A 13,266-nucleotide genomic window follows, 5' to 3' on the forward strand; every position below is an offset into this window, starting at 1 on the left:
AATAGTAACATTACCAATATTTTCAATAACTACTACCACTACGTCTTTCTGTTGATTCACCAGGATATCGCGGTCGGTTAAGTCTAAAGGACTACTATCACATAGGACCGTTTCGCTCTCGGTTTTGCCAGAATTTGATTGTGGAGATAAAACATCTAAAATATAAATAGAAAATAAATGAATTATTGTAGAATAGAAAGAAACCAAACAATAACTAACCCATATTTTCAATATGTTCTATATTACTATTACGTCTTTGTAATGATTCGCCATGTCACGATAGATTATTTATAACTGTAATGTAGTGCTCAAATTTCTTAGCACCACATTCTGAAACAACATTGGCTAATTTATGACATGCATTCATGGCTATTTTGTATTTTTGTTTCTGAGATAAAACCTTTACATGATTTTTAATCTTTATAGTCCCAATAGGATGGTCTTCTTCCATATTTTCCTTTTCACCTCCAAAGTCATTAGCGTGACTCTTAATGTAATGAGACTTTTGAAATCGCTTGGCAACTTCCAAGTTCTCACAATACAGACTTAACTCCATTTTTCGCTTTACTGCAAAAATATGTTTGCCAAATCCACATGGACAGTCACTTTGTGTTATAGAGAGTTCTCCATATGTAGGTGTTTTCACTGTATATTCTAGATTATTAAATTCATATAAATTTAGAACATCCACTTTCATGCTTAACTCAAGTTGCCTTTGTATAAAATGGAAGGCCACCCTATGCCTTCCATTTTACCAGTTTTAGATACCTTCCCTCCATAGAGTTTAATTGAAAATCCGTCACGGGAATTTTGGCTAGAACTATTTGAATAGCGCGATCCTTTTCACTGCGAAGAATTTTAATGAACGTTAAAAACTCTTCATAAAATGCATTTATATTGTTAAATTTCGAGCAAATTTGTTTTATTTTTTGATTCAAAGACTCTAAGTGATTAGTTGTACTATTGTTAAAGGTAACAGCACTTTTCTTAAACCTCTTAACCCATTCTGTCCGTATGTTATGCCAATTTTCATTAAAGTAGTTTAATACCTTTGGTACATTTAATGCTATTAGGAGATGCTATTAGTTTTTAAAACATTCCTCTTCGGTGTATGAATAGGCCATTTTTTGTCACATTAATAGGCCATTTTTGTTCAATTATTAAACATTCTTGTCTTTGTGCAGCAGATATACTCATTGCCTCTGTTGTGATATTAGTTCTGAATGCCTTCAGAGTATGAAAAAGACAGAGCAGTAGTTTGGCATTAGGTAATTCTTCGGTAAATGCCTTTCTTTCAGTCATATCTTTATCCGTCATGATTGTATGGGTCATATGCCAATTTGGATTTGATGCCTTAAAAATTTTTAGCATTTTTCTAAATGCTTCAGCTGTTTCAGAAGCCATAAAAAAAGTGGCCACTGTTTCACAATGTCCATTTCCGTCAATAATAATTAGTAAATAAAGAGACATTCTTAGATTGTTCAACATTAAGACTTGTTCAACAAGTCTTAAAGTTGCATCACAAAGAAGACATTCCGGGTAAAATTCAAAGTATCTTTTCATATCTCTGTCAGCATAATATAACCCTACTAACTCATTATTCTCATTCACTACAATTTCTACAGTGGAGTCTTTATTCTTGTTTAACTCTGCAAATCCTGCTAAATCATCATTTTTTATGTCTTTTAACCTTGTGGCATTTACATTTGTTAAATCTCTTAAAGTAACAGTTTTTCCAGTCTTATTGGTAACATATTTTTTTAACAGTTTTTTGTTACATTTCATTTGCAACAATTTCTGGACCTCTTCAACATCATCACTTTGAAGTTTTCTTTGTTTTAGACTTAAATAAAGCCTCTGTTACATCATGAGAATGCTGCAGGAAAACCTCTGCTGCAACAAGATATTGGCCACATTCCGATAATGCAAATCGGAGTTTCATTGGACACCCTTCTTTGAAGTACTGAAATGTGAAACACAAACAATCGTTATTTATTATATAAGGGAAAAATTTGTAATTTTTTTGTTACTTTTTCCCGGGGTAATAAGTAACTTCATAAAGTGACATTTTAGTACCTGGTAACAGAGATAAAATGTCAAATTTTTTTCCCACCACGGAAAAAAATTATTTTTTTTTAAGGTGTTGTATACCTACTTATTTAAGTATGAACTTAGCTAGATTTTCTCTTTCCTTTAGCTTCCGAAATAAACTGTCTTCCACCTTTATTGCAGGCATATACCAAATGGTAGTATTTTAAAGTAGTTTTGGCATTAGCCACACGTTGTGGTTTACTCTTCTTTGCATTCTCTAAAGTTTTGCAGTCCCGTACGTATGTACAATTGAACATAATTATGTTTTTCATAAGATTTCATTTTATTACTTAAATCGGCAAATGTACAAAACTTATCACCTACACTGAAATCACACATTTTAAATAGATATGTATTGTTTAGACTACATCATAAGCTGATTGCAAACCAAAAACAATAAAAACATGAACATTAACAAAAAACAAAACCGTTTTTATTGACAAAAACAAAAAACATAACCTTAAAACAGTGGTCGGAAGAATATTGTGTTGTATTGGTTGTATCATAATATGCCGACCAAGCGGTCGGTAAATTAGCGGAATACACTAAACAGCCGAACGGTCGGCAGACTATACACTTCCTTTTTATTATGAATACAAATTGACTAGCCTTGTGATTAATTCACCTGAAACGAAGGCATGCTTTAACCATATTGTCGTGATTGGCCTATTACTTCGTTAAGAAGTGTACATCTCTATCACTTTTCGCCATAATCGTACAGAATACAAACAGATTTATCTCTTTTCAAATCAGCGCATGTTATATTTTGTCATTGAAAACCTTTTAATGCAACAACTTCTTCCTTTCAACTAATTTTCCTTTCCTAACATTTTTTAGTATTATTCAGCACGTAAAAAATATTAAAACTGTCGATTCAAATATTTCCAAAAGCTACGAGGCGACGAAATATTCGAACCAGATCTATTCAGAGCAGAATGTTCAAACCGTTCAAATGTTCTAATTTGATTATTTTGTTCTTTAATGTTAAAACTTTTTAGTAGGCTGAAAATAGACTATTTTTGTGATTAATCCACCTCGAAATTCGAGAGTGTCACCATATTGTCATGATTTTCTATTATTTCATTAGCAGTGTACCTGAAAATATCAACACTTTTCAGTATGATCTTACCGAACACAAAATGCAAACCTTTTGATTAATGCATTTCCAAATGTGAGGAAACGTGCCTTCACTATTTTGTGTACCAGTTTCTAGAGAGAATTTTTATTTGGTCCTAGCAATTGACAATTTATATATCTACTTCCAAATACAGTGTCGTTGTTTCCCAATGATTTCATGATTTCGTCATGAATTTTTCTTTAAGTAATTGTTTAATTTACATATATATTTATTAAATATCACTATGATTCAGAGAATTTTTTAATATGATTTTACAGAAACAAAAATTTAAACCTTTTGATTCATCTATTTCCAAATGTGATGAATCGCTTTCACCATGTTGTGTGCAACTTTTTGTTTTCATAAATAATTATATCCCCAATCATCTACAAATATGTTCTTGATTCATCCCAAGTTGAGCTGTATGAGTTCTGTCAGTCTGGACAAGAACGTCCTAAACTACCTGATTGATATTGGGATGACTCAAGTGGATGTGAGTTTAAGTGGAAGAGACGTCAGTCAGGATTAGGTGAATATAAGATGCAGGTTCTTGAACCTCAAAAGAGGTGATTTTAATGGAAAGTTTGCCACGAGGGTGGAGGAAAGAGTAAAAATTAACTTTTCTAACCAGCTTGGATACCGAGAGTCTTTGATGGAAAATGATAAAGAAGACCTCTCGATCTGGGTTGGCATTTTTTGCTAGAGAATACTATTTTTGTATTTCTGCTTCTTCATTGCTGAATTATGAGAACGTGGGAGGTATAAAAATAATATAAGAGTACAAGAGGCGTTAATTTCTGGAGGTAGTGTCATCCGAAAACTTAAAGAAATGTTGAAGAAATAGTTTGGATAATTTTTTATTTCGAAATTAAACAGACGGAACTCGGTTATTGTTTCGGGAAGATTTCAATGGTTTCTAATTTTCCTTTACATGAATAATGCCATTGAGAACAGGACTATATCAGGAGAATGATTTGTAAAGTCTAGTTCAGAGATCTATTAGAATCTTTGATGTGTTGCAGATTCCGCACTAAATAGTCCGTGCGTCTATGTCGTATTTATTATCGCATGATAAACATATTTAAATGGCAAAATTTTATATAATTTATCTATGGAATCATTTTAAATATACGTAAAAACTCCATGTTTTACACTATTTTTTATTTTTTTTTCCAAAATGTCTATTTTTAGAAAGAAAAAATATCACAAGAAATTAATATCAAAAAATTGACCGTGGACTAAAATCCAAGCATTTTGTAAAACATTTTAAACACTCCCAGACTTGTCACCTTTTTTTAGCCAGTTTATTAAACAAAGATAAAATATCTGCGTTCTGGCGATTGGTACTTTAGGCTGTGCAAATGATTGCGTATCTCTCTCTATCCCACTGATTTTGAGAATTACGGGGCCGTACCTAGATAAATTTTTGGGCTGTTTTTGTATTACTTTCGTAGTGTTTTGAGTGTACCTTTAAGGATGGGTCTATCGCCTTTAATAGTTGGGAGGGGGGTCATGTAAGGTTATTATTATTTGATGGGTTTTGCTTTTTACAACTTTAGGAAAGTGGGGAATTTATAATTTAACCTGTATTCGTTTAAATTTTTTGCAGTTTTTACTCTGAGGAAGTGTGTTTTTTTATTAAATTATTGTTTAAGTACAGACGCCAAACAAATTTGTTTAATGTCTTTAAATTTTAAATACAAATAAATTTTAAGGCCGGACCTGTGCAACTTTTCACGCTTGAGTGGCTGTCACTGAGGTGAGACGTCTAACAAAATAGTACGTGGGCGTATGTAGTCAAATTTTTACAAATCAAATATATTAATTCTTTAAAAAATGCTTTAAACATTTATTTATTTAATTTTTTACACCTAAAATTTCCACATAAAATTTTGCGATTTAAAGATGCATGCCATGTGACAATACACGCAAAACCGGCACACGGACTATTCGCAGCACATCAAAGATTCTAATAGATCTCTGAACTGAACTTCAATTGAGTATTGATTGATCTTACTATAAGGCTTATTGCAATTTCTATTGGAATCACTTTAACTTTGTCCCCATCCTGGCAGGCTCTGGTGGAAGAGACGTTAGTCAGGATTGGTTCGGGATAAGACGCAGGTTCTTCAACACCACAAGATGCTGATTGTAACAAATATTTTGCTGCAAGCGTGAGAATGGAAGTAAAAATACACTTTCCAACTTGAATTCCGAGAGTTTTTGGTGGAAAATGATAAAAATGACTTGGCCTACCAAGGTCTCTCGATTTAAAAAGTGGCAAGAGTTCGGATTTCTTCCTAGAGAACTCAATCTTCGTCTTCCTGTTAATTCATATCTCAAGTATGAGAAGGTAAAACAAGGCGGCATTTAGTGCAATTTAGTATTTTCTGGAGGTAGTGGCATCCGCAAACTGCACCAGGTTTTGGTGGGTTGGAAAATTGTTTATTTAGGAGGCCAGGATAGCATCAGGAGATGGAGTGTTGATTAATCTTACTATAAGGTTTCTTATTCCAATTTTTAATATCATCACTTAGGAAGAATTGAACCGTGAGCTCTATTGAGCGCAGTCTGTCTCGATCTAGGCCTCACGTGCAAAAACTGTAAAAACCTAGAAACCTGCTATATCTTTAGTTTTTCAGAAGTTAACCATTAATCGTTACATTTCGCGCATTTACATATAAATCTTCCTTCCTGTATGGAGTTCTTTAAATAAATAAGATACAAATAGGTTTCCAATAGTTCCTTGGCTACTGATCCTTCACCTCTTTTCATTGTGAAACATCTTCTGAAACTATATTTTCAGTTCTTATAAAAAAATTTCTTTATTCCAGATCGTAATGCAGTTTCTCTACCAAGGCGGCTGTCAAACTCTGGAACCAGCTTCCGAAGACATCCTTGAGCTCATGGCAGCAGCGAACTTTTTCCAACTAGACGGTCTGCTCAGATATTGTGAGTGTAGATGTGCTGCCATGGTGGCCCTGGACAACGTCGTGTCAATGTATATACACGCCAAAGTCTACAACGCCATGCAACTCCTGGAGTACTGCCAGGGATTTTTGTTACAGAATATGGTCGCACTATTAACGTATGACGATAGCGTCAAGAGGTTATTGTTTGCGAAAAAGTTACCGAATCACGACGTCTTGGCTGGCCTATTACTCACGCTTCAGAACCGGATCAAAGCGAAGAAAAATCAGGGAATTTGTAAGATTTTACAGGGCGGGGCTATGGCAAAAACGTAAAATGAAAATGACTGTTTGGCAAAATGTATACAATATTTTTCATTACAGGCGAACTGCAAATTTGCACCATTTACTCCTACAGAATGATTAAACTAAGGTTTTTCTAGATGGAAATCACTTCGACTTAGACAATTCTTTTGATGCTAAACTTTCTAAAGTTCACTCGTAGCAGTTTAGAGTAATGTATCAAAGCCATCTGTCAATGTGTTTTCAAGTTCTTCAACATATTTCCCAATAATCTTTTAATATGATGTTATGTATTTTAATAGTAAAGCTCTGACTAAACGAGAAATCTATAGTGATTATTTTCTTCAGGGCATAGGACAGTAGGGCGTAATATGTACATCTGTCAAAGATGACATTTTTAACACTTGATTGATTTAAGTTGGCTCCCAACAGTAAAAGCACCTATCAATGCCATATATTCATAGTAGATCACTTTTCAATAGTCTGGGCTGGGAATCTAAAATCACGACTCGATCTCGATACGATGACGACTTCGAATTCGACCGCGACTCAGTCGTGACGAAAAGGGTGATTTTAAATTTCAATCGTCGGCTAAACTCGTTTTATTCGATTTTATTTAGGTTTCTTGGTATATATTTGTTATTTTTGATTTTTGACTTAACGACTTTCAGTAGTTTCGCTAATACCAAATTTAAAATATTGTCCAATGCTTCTCTGATAACAATCTGTGGCATAAAATCTTGACATACTAAAACTGCCCATTCAATGGTAACTCTACTTCCTCTACCTCTATTATTAACAGAAGGTTGTGGAAAATAGGATCGAATTAAATATATTAGTTGTTGTGTTTAAGAAAGCTTCGTGATATATAAATGAAAACCTGGTATGACTATTCAATCAATAAAACAAATACGTTTAAAAAAGCATGCTAACACATTATGCACGTAATAAATAAGGAAGAAGCTATATCTTTTGGTGCATACGATATACCCAAGACAAATCGTATAAATAAATAAAAACTAGACAATCCGGAAAACACTCACTATTAAAAATTTTATTTAGAATCAGTCATATCGAGTAATCGTGTCGAATCGTGATTTTAAAATCCCAGTACTAGTATAGAGTGTTGACACTGTTGACAGCTGATTACATTTTTTTCACGTGGACTTTTTACAGTTAATGCACCTGTGAAAGTAATCTCTCGTTTTTTACAGCCTAAAGGACTTTTCTTATCTATAAATGCGTAACAATACTCTTCAAGGCTTTGAGAGATTCTGACTGCTCTTTTAACTGTTCCTATTTTAACTAAATACCTAAATTTATCAATTACCAACTGTGATGACTTAAATTTAAGACTTGTATTATTGATTGAATTTTCTGTATAATTATGATTCCTTTCTGTCAATATCTAAACAAATTGATATGAAAACTGACATAATTGACAACTGATCAGCTTTTTGTACGTTGACTCGGCACAGTAAGAGCACATGTCATCTGTCAGTTCAACTTTCATTATTCTTGATGAGTTGAAGATCAGCACAACGGCTGTCAAATATGACTGACAAGATTGACATTGTCGCCGTTTACATCGCATTTATTTACACAATTGACTTTTCTAAGTAACCTTGTGTAATGTGTCCTATTTATTTAACGCTTGAACCTATGACATCCCAAAGACAACTAAGGTAGAATAAGTTGATTTCTCTGTTAAAATTTGTTACTTCCCTAAGCCAAATATATCAGGATTGACCTCTTATTGTTAAATGACGTCATATAACTATGTGTTCAAGCATTTTCACAGGGAGTTTCTTATAATTTAACTCAAGTATTTACATTAATACTTGATAATAATTAGTTCAAAGATGACAGTCTGAACAGCTCTTATAAGTAGGCGATCTGTCTGATTTTTGACTTTAGAATCTATGACGTCCGAAAGAGGACCGAGATAGGATGGTTTTGCTTCAGTTTCTTTGAAAATCGACTTTTAAAAATTGTAACACATATTATTAATAAATAACCGCCATGTGTGCCGCCATGAATTTAATTAAATTTGAAAAATCATTTAATTTTCTCTTGAAATATGCATAAACGAAAGATATTTTTAGATGGAAGTTGAATTTCCCAGTGAATGATCACTTTATGTATCTGTCAAAATCCACTCCAGTTCTATATGTCAAAAATGACAATAGTGGCATTGTTGACAGATGATCAGATTTTTGTAACTTGACATTTCACAGTAGACGCCTTTGTCACAGTAATGTGTCATTATACTTGAATTGATTCTTTACACACTTTGTCATATTTGTGACGTCAAAAAGAGGATGACTTTGAGTATTGGGTTTTATTAAAGAAAAAACGAATTTTAAAATGAAATTATAGTTTTTTTTTAAGAAGCATAGAAAGTCAAGTTTTCACTGCGCCTGTGATGAAAAATACATTTTTCAATTACTACTGCTCATATAGCTTTAAAACATATCATTAGGATCTTAATAGGAAAATCTATTTTATATACAAGGTAATTTTCTATTATCGGAATTTGATTTTAATTGCTGATGTATTCGGGCCCAAATATATTGGTTTCATTACTGTTATTTATGTTATCTATAGGATTTATTTATTTTAAATGGACTTGTATTTATAACAGAGCTAAATGTATTATGTAGTAAATGTAGTGATGTTTTTAGCTTGAATAAAATCTTGTTTAAAATACAAAATGATTTTATTTATTTATTTATTTATTTATTTCAATATACGGCAGAGCCAGTTTACAAAAACAAAATAGATAATACAAAATACTAGACAATATAATAATATAAATACAATACTAGAATTACAAAAAAAAAAATATACCAAGATAAAACCTCTGAAAAAACAATCATCAACAGGGCTAAAAACTTAACACTATCCAAGGAACGTAGGTTAAAGTGTAAGATTATTTATTTTTGATTTGAATGACCGTAAGCTGCCGAAAAATGGATCCAAACTATTTTCATTAAAGAAACGCAAGGTCCTAGTCAGTGGAGAAAAAAACCCATAGTTGGCCGAATGAAAGGGTAAACGAAACATAGAAGAGTTGATCCTTCTTTGACAGGTGTTAAAAGGAATTGCTTCCAAGATGGTAGGACAATTATATAAACCATTTAAGATCTTATAAAACGTTAAACCATCAGAATAATGCCGTCTGACTTCAAGATTAGGGATATTAAATTGGACACTGATAGCAATATAGTCGATGTAATAATTACGAAAAATATTAACTTCAGCTCTATTTGCAAGGGATCTTAAGAATCTTCTTTAAACAGCCTCAAGGCGTTCAATATGAAGAACCATAATAAGGGGACCAAATTACAGACGCATACTCAAGCACGGAACGTACCAAAAAGTAATAAAGTAATTTGAAACAATAAGGTGAAAGATATACACTATTTCTAGTGATAAAACCAAGACTACGCATACTCCTGTTAATAATATCCAAAATGTGCGGCAAAAAAGTTAGCTTGGTATCAAAAAGAACACCTAAATCTTTAACTGTATCAACTGACTTGAGTTCGTTATTGTTGATTGTGTATTTATAATTAATAATTTTATTAGAATGACCAAACGAAATACATATACACTTCTTTACATTTAGTTCCAGACTATTGCTATTACACCACTCAGTAACACTATTTAAATCCAATTGAAGTAGCTCAGCATCAAGATATGACTCAATGGCTTTATACAGTTTAAAATCATCAGCAAAAGCAAGATGTTTTTAATGAACAATTACATCACTCAAATCTCTAAGGAAACAAGTTAAAAAAGACCGGTCCAATATGCGAACCTTGAGGCACGCCTGAAGATACTTCAATACCATTAGAAATATAATTACTTATATTGACCAACTGTGTGCGACCAGTAAAAAAACTGTGACAAAATTCGACTAAAGTCCAAGGCCCATAGCCCCAAACTTCTGAACCAGATGTTCATAACCAACCCTATCAAGGTCTTCGAGAAGTATGTGTACACACTATCGACCTGTACAGACCTCTCAAAAGCACTAAATAAATCATATTGGTAAGTCAACAGGTTAGTCACCGTAGATCTACCCTGACAAAGACCATGCTGATGATCACAGAAAACACACGCACAGAAAACAACCTGTCAAACAGCTTAGGAACTACAAACTATATATATATATATACACCTCTATAGTTACAAATATCAGTTCTATCGACATTTTTATGAATTGGTGTTAAAAAGCTTACCTTTCAATAATCAGGAAATTTGCCTGATGTCAAGCAAAGATTGAAAAGGTGATGCAGAGGTTTACTCAGAGTGCACACACAGTTTTTAAGAAAAACAGATGGGATACCATCAGGGCCAAAAGAATGTTTGTTAGGAAGGCGTAAGATTTCATCAAATATAACCAATAAAGAAAAAGAGATGCGATTTAAATCCAGACTGTAATCAAATTTATAGTCAGGAGCCTTGCGGACAGGTTGCATGTATGTAGTTTCAAAATACCTAGCAAATAGGTTTACAATATATTGACCATTACCAGCAACCTCGGCTTCCATATGCATGTTATTGGGGTATGAATCAGACCTACGTAATCTATTGATCTGTTTCCAAAATGAAGAAGGGTCATGAGAAATTTCAGTATTTAATCTTTCAATATATGACCTAAAACATTCATCACGAAGAGTTTTACATTTATTCCTTAAATTTGAAAAATTAACATAATCTATGGGTTCCTTGCTATTTTTGAATTTTGTGTGAGCAATCTTTTTTTGAATAACAAGATTCTGTAATTTTCTACTAAACCAAGTGAAAAAATTAGATGATTTAAAATGTTTAATTGGAACAAACACCTCAATAGCAAAATAGAGAGCATTGTAAAAAATATCAATGCATTTATTAATATCCTTCTGATTAAAAGCAGTATCCCAATTCATGCAAGCAAGGTAATTATTAATGGCAACAAAATCACAGTTTACAAAATCATAATAATAAACATCATACTTAAGACTAAAATCACAATTAATAGGAATACTTATTTCATAAGCGTGATGGTTTGATGACGGTGATAAATTTTCAGTGGCATATATGACTTCAACATTTGATAAACTTGAGAAAAACAGATCAAGAAATGTACCAAACAAATTTGGCAAGCCAATCACCTGCTTAAGATTAAGTTACAACAACTACATAGCACATTTGCAGATGTTATAGACTCAGCCGTCTCAACATGCAGTCCGTTCACAGAGTTCTTCCATACCGCATGTGGCAGATTAAATTCACCACACAATAGAATATCACAACTAGTATGAACACTCACAAGATCCATGGATGTAGAGGCAAATTCCTCATAAATTGATAAAGAAGCAGGAGAGATGTAGACAGCACCAAAAATGATATTCTTGTCACTGCATGATACAAGCACAAAGATGTGTTCTAGGGTTGAATGTGTTCCACTGGTCTGTAATAACCTGGCTTTAAAACATTTACGAACAGCAATCAAAGTGCCACCACCCCTTTACCTCCCCGTATTTGTGTAACTTCGATTCTGACGAAAATATTGAAGTTAGTGGACTCTAACTCCGAGTCGAGAAAATATTCATTAAACCAAGACTCCACCAAAACTACAACATCATATATGCGACTGTTGACAGCATTTCGCAGATCAGCTATTTTAGTTCGCAAACCACCCGCATTATGAAAGTATACATTTAGTTTTTTGGAGTTTGCTTAATAACATTATTCCTCTTTTGTTGGACCACTTTAGGAATGCCATTAAAATATTGTATGCATAAGTTCTGTTCTGTACGTGAGCGCAAAGTAAATTCTGCATAAGCATTTTTTACTTGCTTACGTTGAATAGGTGTTAGGTCAGCTTTTATTTTTATTTTTATTTGAAAATTATCAAGTGATTTACGATTTTTTAAAACAGAGGATGCCAGCTCACTATTAGGGAAAATTACTCTTAAAGGTGTCAATTTGTCTTTGTTCAATTTGCCTAGACGATAGGCTTTAAAACTTGGACAGGTAATATTTAGTCTTAGAAAGCACTCAGTTACATACTTCTTGTGATCTAAACGTCCTAAACGAACTTTAGATTCTTCGGCATTACTCTCAGGGACATCGTAAAAAATAACATTCTTGGATCTGGAAGCTCTTTTGGGCTTTAGCTGGTGCATTTCCTCGTACAGCTCTGCAGGGGTCTGCTTAGCAGCCATGTTAGTCTTACTTACCCCCTGAGATTTTAATTGATCCAACTCATACTTAAGGTCTTGGACCTCAGATCTAAGCTCAGATACCACTGAGCCAAGGTCGCCTGGCTTAATAGCCCTAATTTCATCCAACAGACATGTCAACTTAGTGTTCTGATCGTTAATAGCATTAAAAATACTTAGTATGATCAAAACAACATCCGACATCTCAATATTCTGTTTGTTTACTAGACGATCTTGAATTTTCTCTCCTAACCTTGAAAAGTCGTCAGCTGTTTCAGCGAATTGATCCAAACAGTTTCGAAGCATACTGCTGCGAAACACGTTTACGGGCTGTAACGAAATCGCTGTTGGCGATCGCAGGACTTTAACGGCGGCACATTTTTCACAACACCAATTGTGTGAACCAGTCTTCCTAGCTTGTGCGACAACTTTATTAAAACTGGAAACCGAAAGGCCCGTACAGCCCCTATGGAACCAAGAATTACACAAACTACACTCAACTGAACTAGAGTTTGATGAAAACCCACGACGACATTTACAACAACTACTCACGTCGGGCATCTTGGATATTGTCTTTATTGCTCAGATACCCTAATGGAAAATAACAATTTTATTTAGAAAATTAATATGT

The 13,266-nt window shown here is 33.4% G+C and overlaps 1 protein-coding gene across 1 annotated transcript in view; it reads left to right on the forward strand.

Moving 5' to 3' along the window:
• LOC126738875 (ankyrin repeat and BTB/POZ domain-containing protein 2) overlaps nucleotides 1–9,116 on the forward strand; it is a 137,144-nt gene extending 128,028 nt beyond the window's left edge. Inside the window, exon 20 of the mRNA XM_050444339.1 lies at nucleotides 6,043–9,116. Coding sequence (XP_050300296.1) covers nucleotides 6,043–6,453 — 411 coding nt within the window. The 3' untranslated portion in view covers nucleotides 6,454–9,116. The remainder of the gene's footprint in view (nucleotides 1–6,042) is intronic.
• Nucleotides 9,117–13,266: the final 4,150 nt, after the last annotated feature.

Source organism: Anthonomus grandis, chromosome 7 (genome assembly GCF_022605725.1).
Source record: "Anthonomus grandis grandis chromosome 7, icAntGran1.3, whole genome shotgun sequence".
Classification (NCBI taxonomy): Eukaryota; Metazoa; Arthropoda; class Insecta; order Coleoptera; family Curculionidae; genus Anthonomus; species Anthonomus grandis.